At 48.1% G+C, this 22,324-nt stretch overlaps 1 protein-coding gene across 1 annotated transcript in view; it reads right to left on the bottom strand.

Moving 5' to 3' along the window:
• MREG (melanoregulin) overlaps positions 1–21,249 on the bottom strand; it is a 60,635-nt gene extending 39,386 nt beyond the window's left edge. The window contains exons 1-2 of the mRNA XM_045078720.1: positions 20,900–21,249; positions 2,138–2,297 (exon numbers count right to left, since the gene is read on the bottom strand). Of these exons, the coding sequence (XP_044934655.1) occupies positions 2,138–2,297; positions 20,900–20,994 (255 nt within the window). The 5' untranslated portion in view covers positions 20,995–21,249. The remainder of the gene's footprint in view (positions 1–2,137; positions 2,298–20,899) is intronic.
• Between the last annotated feature and the right edge of the window lie 1,075 nt (positions 21,250–22,324).

The raw sequence follows: 22,324 nt of genomic DNA on the forward strand, positions 1-22,324 counted from the left end.
TGGCAATTCCAGCATTTAAATGTACCCTGACCTAGCAATTCTTGTCCCCAAAAATCTACCCAAAATCATGCAAGTATATATGGATATCCATTGCAACACTACCTCAGAAACCCTGAAACAACATAAAAGTTACTAGGGACTGGCTGAATAAGTGATGGCCAATCCAGGAAAGAGAATATCAGAGACCCTCCCCAAAACAATGAGGTAAATCTAGAGCGTCCTGAAATGGACCTAGGTCTAAAAAAGCAAGGTGAGGAGCAGTATGTAATGTGGGGGGAAATGAAGGATAGATCAACATATGCTTTTATATGTATTTCAAGTGTTTGGAAAAAAAATATGAAAAAATTTTTTATCCAGGTGCCTTGGAGAGGAGGGGTGCGCCAGCTACTCTGGCCCTCTTGCTGTTAGCAGCTTTGGGCACAGTGGGGTCAGAAGAGGTCTATCCTCACCGGCAGAAAGAAACCCTCCCTGGTCAGCCCAGTTCAGTAGGGTAAGGAAGGGGTAGCTCTCGTATCAGGGGAAAGCCAGGTCACTCGCTCCTGTCCATATGCTCCAGAAGGGCAGCCAGGTGGCAGGACTTGGCTGGAGCAGCTCGATGACGTGCTTTCGGTGTTATTAGCGGAGGATGGAATTGTGCAGGGGACACTGGAAACCGGGGACAGAGCAGAACACAGCCGGGTGTGATATACTGTATAATATACAGTTAAACCCTGTGATTGATGTCTAGCAGAGGCCGTCCTCATCAGCGCTCCACACCCAAGACAAAACTCACCTCCACAGCCTCTGTAGACACTCCAGGCCACCTTCACCCAGGCCTGAAGGACTAGAAGCAACTGTCAGCCCCGCCCCAACCAGAAGATCCCCACCCCCACACCTGCTCCTAACTCTGCCCACCCCACCCCCCAAAGGCATCCAAGCCAAAACAGAATAAAAAGACATGTGGCTCTTCTGAAAGCTATCACTTCCTGCTAATGCATGATTGGGAAAGGAAAAAATTAAGCAACCAATTAGCAAAAATAAAGAAGCCCAGATAAGGAACAGATGACCCCCCCACCCCCTGCTGTGGCCACCTGTCCCCAGCAACACACATGGACCCTCTCTGGTACTTATTTCCAGAGCCAGAGTCTGGGGTTTTCAATGTCCCTATTCTTTTCAATTACTATAAGATACAAAGTAAAACATGACATCTGTATTTAATAAGGGTATCCACTCAGAACTAACTGATAAACACAGAATTTAGAAAACTTAGTATTATTTGGAAAATAATACCCATCATATTCTATTTTATTGTATTATACATAGTACCATAATGAGGAAACAAAACATGACTCCCCTGTTGTTTTCTCTTATTATAGCTTGCTCCTTTTCAATATGCCAATGTTCCCATACCAATAACTTGGGGATAAGAGTTGACTAAGAGTATTTTCAGCCCCTGTCTTTATCCATTTGTCAAAACCTGTACAATATATGCTACAAAGAGTGAACCCACATGTAAACTCTGGACTTCAGTTAAATGTATCAATACTGTCTGTACCAAATGTACCTCCCCGCCATGCAAGATGTTGGTAATGGGGAAAACTGTGGACTGTGGACGTAGTGGCTGTATTTTCTGCTCCATTTCTCCATAAACCTAAAACTACGCTGAAAAATTACTAATTTAAAGATTGCTACTACCAAAAAAAAAAAAAAAAAGATCAATTTCATGCCTCATCACAAAAATTATGATACGTGGCTGTCTAATCAACACGCACAATTTAAGAAGCTATCAAGAGAAAAAACAAATAAAACTAATTCAGACCCCGCTAATGCACAAATTGTGATAATGCAAAATACACTTCCACCTTCCACTTCCGTCTGAATCTTCTAACTGTGGCTTGCTAAGCAGGCCATGGAAGATGGTCCGCTCTCTTCACCGTCTTCCGCAGCACTGCCTCGCTCGCGCTGTAATCCTTGCATCATCGAGGTCGTAAGTAGAAGGCGGTCTCATCTGTGTGTCCAGCAGGTGGACCAAGACTAACGAACATTAGCACCCCCAGGCTTCCTTTTCTTTATTCCAAGCTGGCCTTCTCAGTCACTGCTTTTTCCGACTGGCCATTATCAATGGCACCCGGCAAGATCTCGACCGGCGCCCGCTTACCTCTGAATCTTTGGCCTGCTGATTTCGAACGACTATCAGATTGTACAGGATTCTGTCGTCATCTGCCTCTGTGTGGGACAGGTCGTGGGGCATGCTCCACAAATTCTTGTCATCGTCTCTCGCCAGAGTTGCTCCAAATGAAGAATATGGATTGCTATCACTATGGTGTTTAAAAAAAAGGGTATAAGCGTTTTGTAATATATATAATGTATATAACATATACATCAGATGCCTGTAACATGTAATGCAAATAAAATGTTATATACTGTATAATATACAATGTAATATATAAACATATATTTCTACTAACAAGGCCTGAACTGTCTCTAATAATTAAGCATAGCACAGTAGAATAATTTTAAAAATGGCTTTTAAAATGACAGAGAACAGATGTAACCAGACGCCTGGGTAGAAGGGATATTACTACGTTCATCAGGAAATTGAGCCCTGCACATCCCAGCAGTGAAAACTGAAAAATGAAATCCAGTGGGGGGAAGGGGAATAAAATTCTTGTATAATTAAAAGAAGAAATTGACAAGTGACCTGAAGAGGTGAGCTTTTCACGGGCTATGAGTTCAAGGAAGCACAGTAAACTGAGATCACGATGGCAATGAACTATCAAATTCCTTACAAGAAAGTGAAGAAACAAATATGCATATCCAAATGCTTTCCTTTTTTTTTTTTTAAAGATTTTATTTATTTACTTCAGAGAGAGAGAGCAAGCATGAGTGGGGGGAGAGGCAGAGGGAGAAGCAGGTTCCCTAGTGAGCAAGGAGCATGATATGGGACTCAACCCCAGGACCCTGGGATCATGACCTGAGCTGAATGCAGATGCTTAACTGACTGAGCCACCCTGGTGCCCTCCAAATACATTCAGTAGACAATGTGGATTGTTGAGTAAGAAGTTCAGTAATCCTATTTTTGTATGTTCACTCTAGGATTTACCCTCTACAAGGTGGTTACCTGTGCTGGGACTTCTGGAGGAGGCAAGTGGCTAAGCCTCACTTAGGACCTGCTTGCACCTGGCCCTGGTGAGTTTCTGTGAGACTGAACAGCTAGGGTCATGTCGAGGATATTCCCTTGATCTAATTATATGTATGAAGCCCTGACTCCATGTTAACCAGAGGGCTCCATAAAGTTGTGAACAAAACAGACACATAATCCCCATCCTTGGACCTCACTAGAGCCCAGGGAGGGAAACACATTAATGAATGACCAGGTGACTATAGAGTAAAAAACTAGGATACGCACTGTAGAGCCAGTGGTGGGAAGCATCAGGTAGGCATTGTAAAGAAGGGGTGATTGAGCTTTAAGTTGTAATTCTAGAACAGAGTTCCAGGCAAATGAAATAACACATTCAAAAGCCCTTGGGTCCAGTTGTAAAAAGTGGAGCACAAGTGGCGGGGGATCTTGGAACCAAGGTCGGCAGGAGGCCACTATCTGCCTCAGACAAGGGGCCAAGACACTGGACCCTGAAATCCCTCTAGCTACAGTGCAAAGTGTAGGGTCTGGGACTGGACAAAGAGATCAGAGTGATGGGGAAAGGAGCAACCTATGGGGAACCAGAGGCTGCTTGGCCACATGTGGCTGTCATGTAGGCAGCCTGACACAGCAAAGGCAGAAATGCAGAAAGCACTTTTGTTCAGAATGATGAGTCAACAAAGAATTCAATCAAGAAATGGGCAGAGGACATGAACTGACATTTCTACCAAGACCTACAAATGGCCAACAGGCACATGAAAAAGTGCTCCACATCACTCAACATCAGGAAAATACAAACCATAACTGCAATAACATATCACCTCACACCAATCAGAATGGCTAAAATTAACAAGTCAGGAAACAACAGATGCTGGCAAGGATGTGGAGAAAGGGGAACCCTCTTACACTGTCAGTGGGAAAGCACTGTTGGTGGGAATGGAGGTTCCTCAAAGAGTTGAAAATAGAGCTTCCCTATGACCCAGCAATTGCACTACTGGGTATTTACCCCAAAGATACAAATGTAGTGATCCAAAGGGGCACGTGCACCCGAATGTTTATAGCAGCAATGTCCACAATAGCCAAACTATGGAAAGAACCTAGATATCCATCAACAGATGAATGGATAAAGAAGCAGTGATACACACACACACACACACACACACACACACACACAATGGAATACTATGCAGCCATCAAAAGAAATGAAATCTTGCCATTTGCAATGATGTGGATGGAACTAGAGGGTATTATGATGAGCGAAATAAGTCAATCAGAGAAAGACAATTATCATATGATCTTTCTGATATGAAGAATTTGAGAGGCAACGTTGGGGAGTTGGTGGGTTAGGGAAGGAAAAAATGAAACAAGATGGGATCAGGAGGGACACAAACCATAAGAGACTCTTAATCTCACAAAATAAACTGAGGGTTGCTGGTGGCAGAGGGGGGTAGGGAAAGGGTGGTTGGGTTATGGATTATGGGGGAGGGTATGTGCTATGGTGAGTGCTGTGAAGTATGTAAACCTGGCGATTCACAGACCTGTACCCCTGGGGCATTATAATAATACATTATTTGTTAATAAAAAATAAAAATTTAATTAAGAAAAAAAGAGTGAAATCTTGCCATTTGCAATGACAGGGATGGAACTAGAGGGTATTATGCTGAGCAAAATAAGTCAATCAGAGAAAGACAAAGACCATATGATTTCACTCATACATGGAATTTAAATAACAAAACAGAAGAATATAGGGAAAGGGAAGGAAAAATAAAACGAGACGAAATCAGAGAGGGTGACAAACCATGAGAGACTCTTAACCATAGCAAACAAACTGAGGGTCACTGGAGGGGATGTGGGTGGGAGGGGGTAACTGGGTGATGGACATTAGAAGGACACTTGATAGAATGGGCATGGGGTGTTGTTGGCAACTGATGAATCCCTAACTCTACCTCTGAGTCTAATAACACTCTATATGTTAACTAAATTGAATTTAGATTTAATTTTTTTTTTTTTTTTTAAAGATGATGAGCCAATGAAAGAGAACACAGATGAGGCCTCAGTGCCCTAGCGGCACATGTCAAATTCATTCACTCATCCCTTCGGTTGCTGATTCCACAAACAGGAAATGGATGCCTGCTGTTTACTGCGCGCCAGGCTGGGTGTTTTGGGGACATGAAAACAAAAAGGACATTGTGCGGTTCTTAGTGTGACAAGAGTGCAATGAGATAAGTGAAATTAAATTTTTTAAGTATAAACAGAATGTCGTAGAACCAGAGAAGGAGTGACAACCTGTGTGATGGGAAGGAAGCTCAAGAAAGGTTTTGTGGAGGCGACCTCTAACCCAGACCCGAGGAATGCACCACCAGGCGCCAGGAGGAGAAGCCGGGGAAAGGTATTCCGGGCAGAGGGAACGACGGGGGCGGCGCACGGAGGCCTGAAGCAAGCACAGGCCTGGGGGATTCCAAGCCTCCCCGTGTGGCTACACCACACAGTGCTGGCACAGAGGGAAACAGAAGCGTGGGAAGAAGAAAAGGTCACTCGGGGTCAGACTGATGACCCTGCCGGACTTTGGACTTTATTGTGTGAACTGTGGAAAAGTTTAAGGGGATTTTGAGCCTTGTCAGGTCTGGGTTTTAGAAACAATTCAGGCGGAGGAAGGACCAAAGACATGGCCTAGGAGGCCATCCCGGGTGTTCATGATGATCTCTGAGGTCCTCTGTCAGGGGGCCGGGGGTGGGTGTGTGGCTCACGAACCAGCCACAACCACAAGGCCACTCGATTTAAATGTCATTTGTTAGAGTTCCAACGCAGGTTGCTTTGCGGCACAGGAAAGTGGAGTTCTGCTAATAAATACATATTTCACCATACATGTCTGAAATACTGGTTGGGAGAGCACGAGCAAGGGTGTGGATACGGAAATAGGACAGGAGGGGACATGGAGGATACACTCTAGCATCTCGAGAGGTTAGAGCCCATGGCGGGCAGAGTCCTAGCTGATATGGGAGACGGAGGCCTTTAACTGACCCCATGCAGAGGAGGCCAGGGTTGACCGTGAGCCTATGGGACGTTCACAGGGAGGTGAAGCTGGCTTGGGAACAAGGACGGGGCTGGCCATCTAGACTAGGGAGAAATGCCCATGCACTTCCATCCCCTGGAAGACGCAGCATCGGAGGACCGGCCTGGGCCTGGGGAGTAAGGAAAGGCTTTGATGGAAACAGCTAGACTTAAGCAGCAGGAATGGAAGGGCCACTGGAGAGAGAAGGGGAGTCCCAAGGAAGACAGACGGTGAGGCCGAGAGGAACTCCAAAGGGCAGGCAGACACTGGAAAGGCGTCCACGATGGGAGACGTGCTGCCTCTGATGGCTTTCTGCCTAAGCAGATTTTACAGTCGGTGATAAAGCCTGGCTGCCTGACACAGAGCTTCGCCTGGGGGCTCCCATGTCCCACCCCTCCTGCCACACGGCTGTCTGAAGTCAGAAGGGTAGGTAACACTACCCCGTTTGCAGACGCAGACCAGACTCAGACCAGACTTTGGCATTGCTTGACCGTCTGCCCAGGACTGACCGCCAGCTGACAGTCCTCCCAGCATGAGGTCCCCAGTGGGGTGGCTCCAAGCAGCCACGTGTCACAGGCTGGACATCCAAACGCGGTGACAGGGACACACCCACAAATGGAGTGGCTCAGCTAACCAGTGCACATGTGCATGTTGCCCTCTAAACCGGCAAATTCCCCCAGGGTGGCTCCTCCGGGCAAGGAGACCCCAGAGGCTCACGGTGGCCGCCGCCCTGGCTCCCGATGCCACTGGACATTTCCCTCTGGGGCCGTGAGACTCTAGTACTTTCCTGAAACTGCTCTTCAGCTTGTCCCCGAATCTGTTCCACTTGTGTCAGTCTGGACTCTGCAACAGGCTGGAAAGTCCCTCTAGGGAGGGACTGTACTCTGCACTTCTTAACATCCCACATGGCCTGGCAGGAGCAGGCACAGAGGAGGTGTTTTCAGAGTATGTGACGAGTGTCTGTCGCAAAGTGAGCTGTTAGAGGAAATGTCAGCCACAACCCCCCATTGCCACCTTTCTAAGACTCCCCCCAAAGCAGGAGGTTGAGAAATTCGCCAGTACCCACCTGCGTTATCCGTGATCAAGCACATGGGACCACGAGTAATCTAGCCCACTTTCTGCTCGCAACCCACAATCCCTTTGCATGTTTACATTACAACAGGTGCCTCCCAGGCTAGTCCCCTTCCTCTCAAAGCCCATCTCTCTCTCTCTCTCTCTATCTGTCCCTCTCTCTTTCACCCCAACACACACACACACACACATGTACACACACAGGAACACGCATGTCTCTGGCCAGTGTGAAACACAGCCTCTCCTTCTTCGTCTGCAAACCCAAACACAGCTGCACAGCGAGGTCAGCACCGGGCCTGTTCAGAGGAGCTCGTGCTCCAGACACGGGGAGCCTCCCCAGTGGTCTCCACATCTCACGCTGCCCTAATTAGAAGCCGAGTTGCCCTGGCATCCCGTGAGCTTCGGACTGCCTCGTCCCTGACACCCAGGGGGATGGCATAAAACAGGCAAGAGAATCCAGCTCTTTGGCCCCTGGGCGACCAATGACTCTGACCTGTGCTGTTTGCCTGGGACTCCTGCGCCCCTCCTGAGAGTGGGATGTGACCGTAACCCTAACCTGGTCAGCCACACTCCGGTCCAGATGAAAGTGAAGGAGGGTCAGTCAGAGTCCACCCGACTCGCTGATCCCAGATTCTCTGCTCTGGCAGGCTAGACCCTGACCCTTTTCTTCTGCACCGCCCACCCCATCCAGGCATCAGTCTGCTTTACTTCAAAACTGTAAGCCCGTAAGGTGGAGAGACCAGAAATAAAAGAGAGAGAAAGAAAGAAATGTGTAAAGCAAATGACAGGAGAAGCAGCTTGGGAACCTTGTGAAGGACTCTGAGGCTTGTGTAAAGAGAATTCAGTGCAAAGGCCCTGAGGTCTGAACCCAGGAAGCTCAGGGAAGACAGAAAGCAGGGACAGGGGGGTGCTGAACCAGGAACTTTGACCTTCTCCCCACCCCCGCCCCCATAGAATGATTTCGAAAAGGTTCTATAGAAAGTGAGAGCAGCTGTTTTGCCCCCGGCCACCATCTGCTGATAATAAATATTTTATTAACCTCAAGCATTTGAGAAGAGGCTCTGAAGTCACATTAGAAGCTGAAGCAGTTTTCACTCCCAACAGGTAGGACGGTTCCACCCCTAGTCCTTCCTGGGGGCGTAAGACCCAGTCACTCCTCTTCTCTTTCAACCCATCTGCAGCTCCCAGGAGACTCCAGATCTGGGAGCACCAGGCTCCCTGCCTGGGGCCCGAGGGTGCAAAGTGCTGGCAGCGGCTAAGGCTGCTTACCCAGAGTTTCCAGAGCTTCCCGTGAGTCCTCCCTACGAACAAGACCTTGGCAGGCCCAGGAACTACCGTGCGCACTGCTGATACCCACAGCTGCAGTGAGTGGCTCCATGGGTCTCCCCACAAACAGGCCACGTGTCAGAGGTGGCTGGCTTAAGGCTGAAGCCCTAAAGAGAGTGAAAAGATAAAAATCTCCAATAGGGATGCCGGGGGTGGGGGGCACCACTGGTTGAGAGTCCGACTCTTGGTTTCAGGTCATGTTCTCAGGGTCTTGAGATGGAGCCCCGTGTTGGGTTCCGCACTCAGCAGCGAGTCATCTCGAGAGTCTCTCCCTCTGCCCTACCCTCCCCTGCTCTCTCTGATAAGTAAATTATTTTTTTTAAATCTCCAGTAAACAGCAACCAAAGGTCTCAAAAAACAGACCCCGAAGGCTGTTTGGTGCCACCTCCTTGACTAAGGACTTCTCACCTGATTCCCCACCGAGAACGGGTCTGCCTGCTGAGCCCCTGGCTTCCAGATCTTTCCTTTCCTCTTGCTAAGGAAGCCTGCCAGTGACGAGCCGGTGGAGCCAAGATCCTCTCCCTCTCCTTCTTTTCCCCTCCGTCCTTCCTCTGTGCTGCTGTTCCCTCTCTCTCTCCCTCTCTCTCTCTCTCTCTCTCTCTCTGGCCCTCCCTGCCTTCATTCCCTCCCTGCCTTTTTCCTTCTTCCCCTCCCGCCAGACACCCGAGCTCTTCCTCACACCGGCTCATCCAGTCTCAACACGGTGCCATAGATGCCAGAGTTTTCCTCAGCATTTCGCCATGGAGGTCCATGACTTCCTTCAACGCCGGAGGCTCCCCTCGCCTCAGTGTGAAGGAAGAAAAAAACCAACCGGGGGCCCCTTTTCCGGCCCTGCTGACCGCTGGGCCCCTGCCCTCCTGCCTTCTGTCCTCGGGGCTGAACGAGAACCCCACGACAGCACGTCTCATGCCTGCGCCCAGCGCTTCCCGGCTTGAAGACGGCCCTGACAAGAAGCCTGGGAAGCAGTCAGGAGCACGGGACCCAGTCCTCGGTCTCTGCTCTGCTCCCGCTCTTTCCCGCTCACCTCACCTCTCCTGTCTACACCTGTGTCGCCAGACTCCTCCATGTGCTGCTCCTTCCCATTTCTGTGGAGCTGTGAGAGGCACCTTGAGCTCCACAAGGTCACAACCAAGCACCTGGTTGTCCCACCTGACCTCCCCACCAGCAGCCTCCAGTCAGATCCTGGACACTCCATGCTTCCCACTGCTCCAGCCAAAATCCTGACGTCACTCTTGGCTCTCTCATCCCCTACCTCCAAGCCATCAGAAACTCCCATTGGTTCTACATGCAAAACACATCCATCTCCCACCACTCTGGGCCAAGGATATAAGGGCAGGCACTGGCATGTCCCAGCACAGTCTGGGGTCTGGCGAGCCAGGGTGGTCAGTCTCCCATCTGGCATAGGACTCCCTCCACTCACTGTTTCTACCACCGCTGGACCGTTGCGCCCCACCAAGTCTGTCTCTAACACAACAGCCAACATAATCCCCTTACGGTGTAAATCAGACCACGTCACCCCTCCGTCAAAACCCTGCAGTGGCTCCCACTTGACCTAGACTATAAGCCAGTCATTCAGTGTTCTGTTAGGCTCCATAGGACACCCCAGCCACTCTGGCCTCTTCGCTGTTCCCTGAACCGCCCAGTCACCCTGGCTGTCCCTTCTACCTGGAATGTTTTCCCCCAGATACCCACATGCCCCCTTCCCTCCCCTCCTCCACATCTGTCTAAACCTCAGCTCCTCCATGAGGCCTGCTCTGACCAATCTACTTAAAATGGCAAGCGTGCTCCCCCGCCCATGCTCTCCTTTTCTCTTCCCTGTACATGTTTCTCTTCCCGTTTACTTACTACGTTTGCTGCTTCCTCCCCCACTAGAGTAAAAGCAGAAGAGGATCACTACCTACTCGGCCCAGGGGTGATGTATCAGAGGGCTCAGAACAGCTCCTGGCATGCAGGAGATGCTCAATAAATATTTTCTGAGTGATGAATTGTTGTTTCCCAAGTTCACAGGGCTCTGAATGGTAGAAATGAGGCTGGAAATCCCTGTCTCCAGACTCACAAACTCTCAACATGTTTTAGCTATTTCAGTTCACAAAGGTGAAGCTCATTGTCTCTCCAGAGGAAGCAGACAATAAGTACATACATTTGTATCAGGTGATGCTCCAGGCCTAGCAGGAATACCAGGTGAATGAAGGGACAGAGGGAGGGGGTGGGGGCCTGTTTTAAAACGGGTTGTCAGGGAAGCTTTTCTGATAAGATGACTTCGAGCAGAGACCTGGATAGAGTGAGGGAGTTACCCACACAGGTAAGTGGAGGAAGAACATGCTAAGCAGGTGAACAGGAAGTGCAAAGCCCGTGAGGCAGGAGCATGCTCTGTGTATCTGAGGACCCAAGGGAAGGTCCATATGGCTGAAGGAAGAAAAATTTCACCTGATGTGCTGACTTTAAAATCGGAGCCTGGTGTGACAGTCCTAAAGTGGAAACTACCCAAAAGTCCACCAACAGTAGGATGGGTGAGCAAAATGCATACCCTACAGAAACCGAGAATCACAAGTTAATCGACACACTGCAACCTGGATGGATCTTGCACAGTTGGATGTCATTGAGTACAGCTAAAAAGCAGGCAAAACTAAAATACATGTTCAAGGTGCACACACAGATGGTAAAGCCTTAAAGAAAAGCCAGGAAATGACTATCACAAAAATCTAGATAGAATCTGGGGTTGGAGATACAGGGATAGCCATAGTTATCTCCTGGCCCCGATGGTGGTTATAAGTATATTTATTTTATAGCTGTTGTTTATACTGTAGCTATTTTTATATGTTTTAGTTTCCTTTGTTTTAATTTTTTTAATTTATTTGACAGAGAGATATCACAATTAGGCAGAGAGACAGAGAGAGGAAGAAGCAGGTTCCCTGCTGAGCAGAGAGCCTGATGCAGGACTCCATCCAAGACCCTGAGATCATGACCTGAGCTGAAGGCAGAGGCTTAACCCACTGAGCCGCCCAGGCACACACGTTTTTAGTTTCTGATAACGCATATACAGATGTGAACTTTTTTTAAGTTAAGGAAAAAAATAGTAATTGACGGAATTCAGTAAACTCTTATGGGGGTATTTTAGATACATGTTGCGACGCCAAAATTATTCCCTAGGTAGGGCCCCAAAAAGAACAGAGTGCACAGTACATAAAAGGCACCAAACAAATATGTATCAACCAGACTAAAAAAGACTTCCATCGTTAACAAAATAAATTTATTTTACCCAGCACTGAAGCAGAATTTACTCTCTAAACAAAGGTGAAGAGATAAGATTACTTCAAGATATCTAGAGAAAAAAAAGTTCCAGGAAGGGGCGCCTGGGCGGCTCAGTGGGTTAGGCTTCTGCCTTCAGCTCAGGTCATGATCTCAGGGTTCTGGGATCGAGCCCCGCATCAGGCTCTCTGCTCAGCAGGGAGCCTGCTTCCTCCTCTCTCTATGCCTGCCTCGCTGCCTACTTGTGATCTCTCTGTGAAATAAATAAATAAAATCTTAAAAAAAAAAAAAAGTTCCTGGAAACCTAGATCACAGGCTGCGTAAGAGAAAGAAATTTCATCTTCTCTGGAACTTCCAGTGTCACTAAGACTGACTCATGCAATTCACGAAAGGGGAAGAGAGACACTGGAGGTTCCCTGGAAAGAAAACCTTTAAAAGTCATCCCTCTATGCACCCTGAGTGGCTGACTTCTTGGTAAAGCATTCACCTCCTACCCATTGGACTGGAGGCCTGGTCTGGGAACTGTGCCCTTGACCCCTGCCTCTCTCCCCTCTGGCTTTCGAAAAGGTTAAGCATCCAGGCTTTGGGAAAGGTTCTTCGAGCTGGGAGCTGATTCCTGCAGTAGGAATCCTTTGGGCCTCTGCAAGCATTTCCTAGGAATCATGGTCCAGTCCAGGGCTCCGGGCTTTGAAGCTGCAGATTCTACAGGAAGTCGTGGCCCAGCTGTGTCAGCTCGGGGAGCCCGGCAGCACACTATGGGGAAAGTCAGGCCATCTGGGCCAGCGCGAGAGAGCTCACTGACGCGAACTCTTCAGCCAACGTTTCTTTAAGCCCTTCCAAGGGTGGAAGACAATTTATTCAGCTCGGAGGTCATGTGAGTCCACACTGTGAAATGAAAAACTCCGCACATGTAAAGGATTATTGTTCCTGTGCTGAGTGCCTCCCGAGTGTCTTTAACCCCTCACCCTTCTCTCCCATGGGCACCTGCTTTCCCACGGGCAGCCCGAACACAGGCACATGAGCTTAGGGCTTTGGACCCCAGGTTCTAACGATGCTGCAAACACAGTTTCTAGCACACACCACGTTAGCAGCTAGTTGCACATCTCCCTGCATATGAGGCAGTCCCCGCTCTTTCTACAGTGATGAAATATAATGGATTTGAATCCCAGCTCAGCCAAGCATGCCTCTGAGCAAGTCACTGAAGCTCTTGAGCCTCAGTTTCTTCAACCATCAAGTGGGGATTGCAGACGGCTCCGCTTCACCGTTCCCACGTTCGCACACTTACCCACTTACTAAAATCTGTCATCCCAGATCGATGCTGGTGCTGCTTCAGCAGCATTCAAGGGGCACGTCACCAGCTGGGTTCCTCTGCACGATGCCCTGCTTGCTAGGCTCAGCTCTCATAGTGCAGACAAGTGTCCTTTCCGTCATGTATCTGGTGCCAAGTTTTTTTGCATTTCTATGTTTTTTATTGGTGATTCCACTGTTTGGAATGGCCCCCAAGCATAGTGCTGAGAGCCCTCAAACCTGTGGGTTAGATAAGCTCCATCCAGACAGGAGTGAGAGGGCTGCTGGCCCTGAGTTCAATGCTAGCGAGTCGAAATATAAAGAATAAGATGTCGTGGAGGAGAGGTCGTGGAGGAGAGCTGGGAGCTAAGGCGATGTGGTCGCTCGTCACGTGGCTCTCTCAGGTGGCTTAAGAGAGAGCCACGATTAAAAACTCAGCCACGGTTGTAATTCTCTCCCTTTCTTCTTTGGCTTTTCAACAACTGGACTGTCGTGGTGCTTATCGGTTACCGACAGCCAGTAAAAATCAGAGATTGGCGTGAATACAAATGAGAGCGTCAGACCTGTACTTCCCCGAAAAGTCTTCAGAGGGACCCTTGTGAACAGGCTTTAGAGTGTGACATTTGCATGCCAGTTCCTTCACGTTGCATCGAAGGCTCATCCAGATCTCTGAGGTCTGTCCCGTGGGACATCATACAGCAGTGGACTCTGGGGCCGGAGGATGGGACATCGCTCTGCTCAAAGGCTGACTGCAGCTGTGCTTCCAGAATCATGACATTTCAAGGGCCACAACTCATGCTCAGGGCAATTTTTATATGGCAAGGCATGCTTTTAGCACGGATGGAGGAAAGCCGTGCTATAAAAGTGAAATAAAAACCAATGCTCTGAGCTCGAACATTTTCCCAAAAGTACCCTGTAGTGGGTTGAATAGTGTCCCCCCATAAGATCTGTCCAAGTCCCAACCCCCGGTTCCTGTGAAATGGCACTTCATCCAGAAATAGGGGTTTTGCAGCTGGATTTACGATGACCCCTAAATCCAGTGACTGGTATCTTTATAAGAGCAAAGAGAGGAGTGTTTGAGACAGGAGGAGAGGCACACAGAGGGAAACAGAGGCAAAGACCGGAGGTGGGCAGCCAGAAGCCAAGGACACCGGCAGCCACCAGAAGCTGGAACCCGCAAGAAGCAATTCTCCCTAGAGCCCTTCCAGCTTCCAGAAGTGTGAACGAACATATTTCTGTTTATTTAAGCTACCAGATTCGTGGTACTTTGCTGTGCCAGCCCTAGAAAACTAATGATAAACACCCCATGTGTTTCTTTCCATTAGTCACATAAAACCTTGAGCCCAAAAGCTATTCACTATTTTACAGACAAATGATCGACCACCTAGCCATTCCAGAACAATCCAGAACAATCCATTGGGCCTCAGTGCACATTGGTTCCTTGTGGTTTTGATCACTATTTACTTTAGGAATACAGGCCGTGCAGGGAAGAATGGCAAGCAGAATGTCAAACCTTCCAAGATGATTAAAAAGATGGGTCTTAGATGACTCTGTCCTAAATCGGAGTGAAGGGAAGAAAACAGAGACTGACCAAAACCTCTGGCTTTCTTCAGCCTTAAAGCCTGGTGTGAAGGTCAGGTCTTACGTCCTTTCTCCAGACCTGTTCTCAAGCTTCCTGGCAATAGAGATGACTTCACCTATTTGCTGGTGAAACAGCCGTGAGCAGCTAGGCGTTGGACAATTGCTTGTCCTTCATATGCCCTGGGCCCTCAGGTTCTCTCCCTGTACCACAGATGGTCTCGCTGGCCCTGGAGTCCAAGTCAAACAATTTCAGTGGACACAAGCCCACAGGAGGAGGAGAATTTGTATCAAGCCTGGGACAGCCCTGCAAGATCCTACATCAAAGTCTGATCCCACAGGGCGCCTGGGTGGCTCAATCGCTTGAGTGGGACTCTTGATTTCAGCTCAGGTCGTGGGTCATGAGATAGAGCCCAGCACTGAGGTCCGAGCTCAGCGAGGAGTCAGCTTGAGGCATCTTTCCCTCCCTCCCCCTCTGCCTCTCCCCTGCTCGCATACCCTCTCGATCTTAAAAACAAATAAATCTTTTTTTTTTTTTTAAGTCTGATCTCACATACAAATGGCTATCAGACACATAAAAAACATTTCATCATCATTAGCCATCAGGGAGATTCAAATCAAAACCACACTGAGATACCACCTGACACCAGTTAGATTGGCCAAAATTAACAAGACAGTAAACAGCTAGTGTTGGAGAGGATGTGGAGAAAGGGGAACCCTCTTACACTGTTGGTGGGAATGCAAGTTAGTGCAGCCACTTTGGAGATTCCTTAAGAAATTAAAAATAGAGCTGCCTTATGACCCTGCAATGGCACTATGTGGTATTTACCCCAAAGATACAGATGTCATGGAAAGAAGAGCTATCTGTACCCCAATGTTCATAGCACCAATGGCCACAGTTGCCAAACTGTGGAAAGAACCAAGATGCCCTTCAACACACGAATGGATAAAGAAGATGTGGTCCAGGGACCCCTGGGTGGCTCAGTTGGTTAGGCGGCTGCCTTTGGCTTGGGTCACGATCCCAGCATCCTGGGATTGAGTCCCACATCGGGCTCCTTGCTCGGCAGGGAGCCTGCTTCTCTCTCTGCCTCTGCCTGCCACTCTGTCTGCCTGTGCTCGCTCGCTCTCTCTGAAAAATAAATAAATAAAATCTTTAAAAAAAAAAAAAGAAGAAGAAGATGTGTTCCATATATGCAATGGAGTATTATGTCTCCATTAGAAGGAATGTATACCCCACTTTTGTATCAACATGAACGGGACTGGAAGAGATTATGCTGAGTGAAGTTAAGTCAAGCAGAGTCAATTATCATACAGTTTCACATACTTCTGGAGCATAAGGAATAACACGAAGGACATTGGAAGGAAAGGAATAGTGAATTGGGGGAAACTGGAGGGGAAGCTGAATCATGAGAGACTGTGGACTCTGAGAAACAAACTGAGGATTTTGGAGGGATGGGGGGTTGGGTGAGCCTGGTCGTGTGTATTAACGGGGGCACGTATTGCATGGAGCACTGGGTGTGGTACATAAACAATGAATATTAGAACACTGAAAAAAAATAAAATAAAATTACAAAAAAAAGTCTGATCTCATTTTGCAAAAGAAGAAAGTAGAATTTGAGGAAGATAAGGGAGGTCCACCCCCACCCCCACAAATCCCACAGTCAGTTAATAGCTGAAACTAGGACTCAGGTCTCCTAACTCCCCCTGGGCTTGGTTCACAGGGCCAGGTTGCTTCTACTTCTACTTTACCCACAAAGGACATGGAAGAAGGGAAGGAGAAAGGGGCCAAAACAGACAGGAGCCAAGGCCACTGATATCCACCAGTTTCTTGTGCATAAATCTTATATTACTTTCGGAAAACATTTGGTAGTTTTCTGAATTTTTTTACAATGCAAGGCATGGATTTGGAAGTCTGACAGACATGGATTCAAATTCTGGCTCTCCGACTTCCCAACTGGGATTCTGAATTCATTTAAACTCTCTAAGCCTTGGGTTCCTCCTTTACCAAATGGAGCTAAGTAACACCCATTTCATTCAGGGCTAGGGATGACTAACAACAGAAGGTATGCAAGGAAATCTCACTCGTGCAATAAGCTATACCCAGGATGCACCATTTCTAGAAAGTTAAGAAAGAAGGTAGATGCAGTCAGGAGAGATACGTTGGGGGGTTCAACTCCATCGCTGCTTTCTAAAGGCAGATGCTGGGTGCATGCGTGTGTTGACTCTATTAGTCTTCACAGCGTTTTGTCTTAAATACATTTTTTAGAAAATTTACACATGGAAATTAACAAGTAAATAGCATTATCATCATTACCAATCAAAAAGGAGCTATTCCGTTCTTACTCCATGTTGAGCACTGTGCTGGGCACAGGAGGAGTCAGGGGAGCTGGATTTAGCCCCTCTAATCTAGACCAGAACCTCCAATCAAGCTACGGTTGCAGCCCCCCCTTAGAAAAGTCATAACCATAAGAGACCCAAGGGGTAAACAGAAAGTAAAGAGATGCCATAACTGCTTGGGGAGACTTTCTAAGGCTGCATCACAAAGGAGGCAGCTGAATCGGGCCTGGAGAACAGAGCAAAGCTTAAGAAGTCGGAAAAAAAATAAGATGTCTATCTAACAAATATGGCATTGGCAACCACACACCAGGGGGAGACCAGCATGACAAGAACGATCACAGGCAGAAACCTGAGAATCAGACAAGCCAGGGAAAGAGGAAGTGTGAAAGCAAGCGCAGACGGTCAGCACAGAGGTATGGCCCACGCACCAACGAAAGAACATCAGATTTCTATTTCTTGTGACTTGCAAGAGAGCAATTTTCATGTCACCAGGCAGAAGCCAGAAACCAGATTTCAGCAGCACCTGGGTGGGGTGGTCAGTTGAGCCTTCGACTCTTGATTTCCGTTCCTGTTGTGATCTTAGGGTCCTAGGATCAAGCCCCGAATCTGGCTCCCTGTTCATCAGGACTTGCAAGTCCATCCATGCCTTGCATTGCAAGGAGCCACTAAGGAACTTGGGATTCTGGCTTTCTCTCTCCCTCTGCTCCTCTCCCACCCGAAAATAAATAAATATTTTAAAAATATTTTTAAAAAAGAGAGAAAGCAGATTTCATGGTGAATGGGTGATAAGGAAGAAAGTGGGGGGTAGGGGGGACAGTTGACAACTCTTTCAAGACCTTTGCGCCCGTCACAAAAGAAAGCAAAGGGTGGTAATTGAAGGGCTGGGCAGTATCAGGATGAATTTTCAGGCATTCCTAAAAAAGGAGAAATTCTTTTTCTAGAAAAGGGGGGGAAACGAAGAACAGAGAGAAACACAGACACAAAGCAGACAAGGCACAGGCATTTCCCTTCAGGTATAAAGTTCTAGAAAAGCCAAAAAAAGAACAAGGTCAAAACATAAAAGGCAAGATCAGATTGGCAAAGGAGATGAGACTCAGAGTTGCTTTTCTTGAACTCACGAGAATCCCTGGTGCATTTTGGAAGAGGCCCTCAAGTGACCATGTAGACAAATGACACTTGTCATTCCCCAACCACACCTCTTTCCAGCACTGCTCCCTTGCGGCCTGAAACAAAACTTGAAAACCATTACCTCACCATAAACGATTTAGTTAGGGGGAGAGCATATATACAAAACCCTTTTTTTATAAATATTTAAAAAAAAAAAAAGACATAAAGAAGTCTCCATAAAATAAAAATTAAGACCATCTGGCCCCATGATTTCACCACATCAAGATTTCAAACCGGCCACTTTTCGAAACAGTCTGGCAGTTTGTCAAAAAGTTAAATGGAGGATTCCTGTATGACCCAGCATCCCACTTCTAGGGATATACCCAAGGGCACCGAAAACTTACATCCACACAAAAACTTGTGCGCAGACGACCACAGCCCCAAAGTGGAAACAACCCAAATGCCCATCCGTTGGTGAACAGGTAAATAATATGTAAAGAAGCCAAACATAAAAAGGGTATTCAGCCTTAAAAAGGAATGAAGTGATAATAAATGCTACAATGCAGCCGAAACTCAAAAACACGATTTGGAGTGAAAGAAGCCAGGTGCCCAAGGCCACAGAGTGTTAAGATTCCATTTATAAGCAACTTGCAGAAGAGGCAAATCTAGGGAGACAGCAAATCTAGGGCTGAGGAAGGGGGAGTGGCGAGTCATTGCTAAGGGGTGTGGCATTTCGTTGGGACTTGAGGGAAATGTTCTCTCTCAGATAGGGGAGACGATTACACAACTTTCTGAATATATGAAAAACCACAGAACTTCCCACTTTAAAAATAAATAAACAAACAAAAAAAGATTTCAAATGACACCTCATGGTGACTTCAGTAAGGAAGAACATACAGTTCCCCATACACACACCTATCACTGCTCCACACTTCCACAAACAGGCCGCTCTTCCCAAATGGGTTTGCACTGAAATGATGCCAGGATTGACACTAAGCCACAGAAGACCAGTCCACTCATACCCGCATGCTCAGAAGAATAACAACGATAATTAACACTAACAAGAATTTATTGGTTGTTTGCTATGGGTCAGAACACTCTGCTCAACACTTTACATGGATTAGCTCATTTTCTTTCTCACCGCAACCCTTTGAGGTACACACTGCTGTCCTCCCCATTTTACAGATGAGGAAATTAAGGCAGAAATAGGTTTCATAATTTATGCCCAGTCACCCAGTTGGGATTTTCACCCCAGGCATTCTGACTCATGAACACTAGGCTCTTCTGAAAATCACTTACAAAATTCACTGCCTTCCAATGCAAACCGGGCAGGTGAAGATTTTTAAATAACCAAAACTATTAACTCGAATAGCAATTGGGATGGAAAACTGGAAAGACCCAAGACACTGAGAATCAGTACTGTATTCTCATTACACTGAATACTGACAAGTTGTGCATACAAGCAAGCATGAAATTCCAGATTGTTACTTACTTCTTTGTAGACTGAGGGTGGTTGACTAGCTGTCTCCCTGTCCATATTATCCTAATAGTCTAGGTTTCTTGTTGAAACCATCAGCAAGAGCACACAAAAGTTTGTGCATCGTGTGTACAGTTGTTTCTGTATATAAAGCCGACATTACATATATATTTACACACATGTGCGCTCACTAAACAGTGAGAGGCAGATCGTGAATTCTAAATCCTAAGTCATGGGAGTGAGAGATGAATGAGCTCAGAGTCATCAAAGAGAGCTGCTGCGGGGAAGGGGGGTGGGGGGTGGCTTGAGAACCAGCATTTAGCTGGTTGGGGGGGAAGGCAGGAAGGGAGGATAAAGGTCATTTCTTGAGGCAAGCTTGGGGGAAATAAGAAGGTTGAATTGCCCCTAGAACAGCAAGGATGCCTGTCTGATTAAATCAAGGAGTGCACAGTATTTAATACACTGGAAAATAAGAGTGGACAGGCAGCAAGGGGTTACGTAAGACCTCCTAAGTCACGGGAAGTGTTTGGACTTGACCGAGTAAGAAAAGGTAAATCATGCTTTTGCAAACTTAGAAAAGCTTTATCATGTTAGCTGCAGGGTTCATAAGAAACTACCCCCTAAACATGACCTAATGGAACCCTCATTTCATCACTGCGAAGGTACAAAATTAATTGCTTAACATGACAGCCCAGAACAAAACTGTGTCGCATGGCCCCTTCCACAGAGCCACTAAGCGCACTCACTGCCAACCTGCGTTCCATTTCCTCACACTTCCTAACCGAACCTGTAATGAGTCAACAGCCTAGTCAACAGGCTGTCCCTACAGGAAATATGCATTTTTGTTTTGTTTTGTTTAATGTGAAAAATATTACGGCGACTCAGTCACTTATAATGGTCTTTCTTTGGTCTTTCTGAAGACACCGTACCCAACTTCTCTCCTGGACGAACTAGAAACTCACAGTCGCCTTTTTCACTGAAATACGCCTATTAAAGACACGGTTTCCGCAGGTCCTCCAGACCGACCCCGACGCCAACTTCTCTCCCGCGCTTCCCTTGGCGCTTCCCGCGGGCGTCCACCTGGGTCTCCCGCGCCTCCGGAGGTTTGCGCTCGCGGACAAAACTCCTACCCACGGGACAGGATCTCCGAGCGGAGGCCGAGGGGCTGAGTGGGCGCCTCGGTGCGACCGTGAAGCGAGCCCCCCTCCCCGGCTCGGACGGGCACACGGGTACCCGGCTCCGCGCCGCCGGCCGCCGCCACGGAAGCGCAGACGGCGGCCCCGGGGCGCGCACCCACCTGACCAGGGGCTCCTTCTCCGGCGCGGCGGGCTCCTCCAGGCACCTGCACGGGCAGCAGCAGCACACGGTCCTCAGCCAGTCCCGCGGCCCCATGGGGAGCGAGGGGCCCCGCGGCGCCGGCACTCTGGGACACGGCCGCGGCGGCGAGCGAGCGCGGCTGGGGCGCGGCCACCCGGCCGGCGTCCAGGTGCGGGGACAGTGGCGGCCCTGGCGTCGCGGGCCGGTCCGTGCGCATCACGCCGCGGCCGGGGACGCGGGCGAGGCCGGGACGCCTGCAGGGCCCGGGGTCTGCGTGGCCGCGCGCTTTCCTCCACTTGGGTTTTGTTTGGGGCGCCTGTTTGGTTGGGGCTTCCCCCCTCCCTTTCTTTTAATTCCCCGGGGGCCAGTTGGGACGCATGCGTCCCCGAGACGCTCCGCTGCTGCCCTCTCAGGAGGAAGCGGGGACTCCAGGCAGCCGGCACCTCCGACGGGCGCCCGGGGCTGGGGGAGGGACGGGGCTTGCCCGGGAGTGAGGGGGCACGAGGCTGGGCGAACTCCATTCAGACGTTTTATTGGCTTCGCTCCCCAAGGAAATAAAAGGTCCTCCTTCCTACTCAGTGTCTTCAAAGCAGAGTGGAGGGCACGTTTTTTACCAGGTCAGCCCCACACGGAGTAAAAGCTAGCAGAAGAGCGTGGATTGACACGTTAGCGAAGCGGTTTGTTTGGTTTTGTTTCGTTTTGTATTTAAGTAATCCCACACCCAGCATCAGGCCCCAACTCGAACCCAGATCAGGAGCCCCAAGATCCCCGCAGTGAGCCAGCCAGACGCCCCCAGAAGCGGGTTTTTTTTAAAGTACTGCATTTCCCATAATTTTCCAGTTGTTTTCAAGCTCACCAGCCCCTAAAACACAGAACAGGCAACCCCTATCATTAGTTTCTTGCAATTTTCCAGAGCTCTTTATGTGCTTATTTATAAACGTATGTATGCTTGTAAAAACTTGTAAGTATGTGTACTTCCGTCCCGCTCCTTTTTTTTTTTTTTTTTTTTTTTGAAACCCAAATGGTAGCATACATCCCACATTTGCGCCCTGGCTTGTTCCACTCATTAGATCATGGAGACCTACAGCAATACGGGTCTATCTTCCTCTGTCATTTTAAAGGTTATTGTACGGTCATATCGATTCCCATGTTATTCAAGCAGACCCCTACCTACTGACATTTCAGTTCATTCTGGCCTTTTCTCATTAAAATAATGCACCAGTGACCATCCTTGAACTACACATTTGGACATGTGTATCTATTGAGTAAATACTTGGCAGCTCAATGCTGGGTCTTGGTAAGGACTTTTTAAAAATTTTAATAGAGATCTTGCCAGATTGCTTTCCAAGGAGGCAATTCCAATTTGCACTCTGACGGGTAACGTGCGAAAGTATCTATTTCCCTA

Source organism: Mustela putorius, unplaced genomic scaffold, assembly GCF_011764305.1.
Source record: "Mustela putorius furo isolate JIRA1106 unplaced genomic scaffold, ASM1176430v1.1 tig00000275_pilon_pilon_pilon, whole genome shotgun sequence".
In the NCBI taxonomy this organism is placed as follows: Eukaryota; Metazoa; Chordata; class Mammalia; order Carnivora; family Mustelidae; genus Mustela; species Mustela putorius.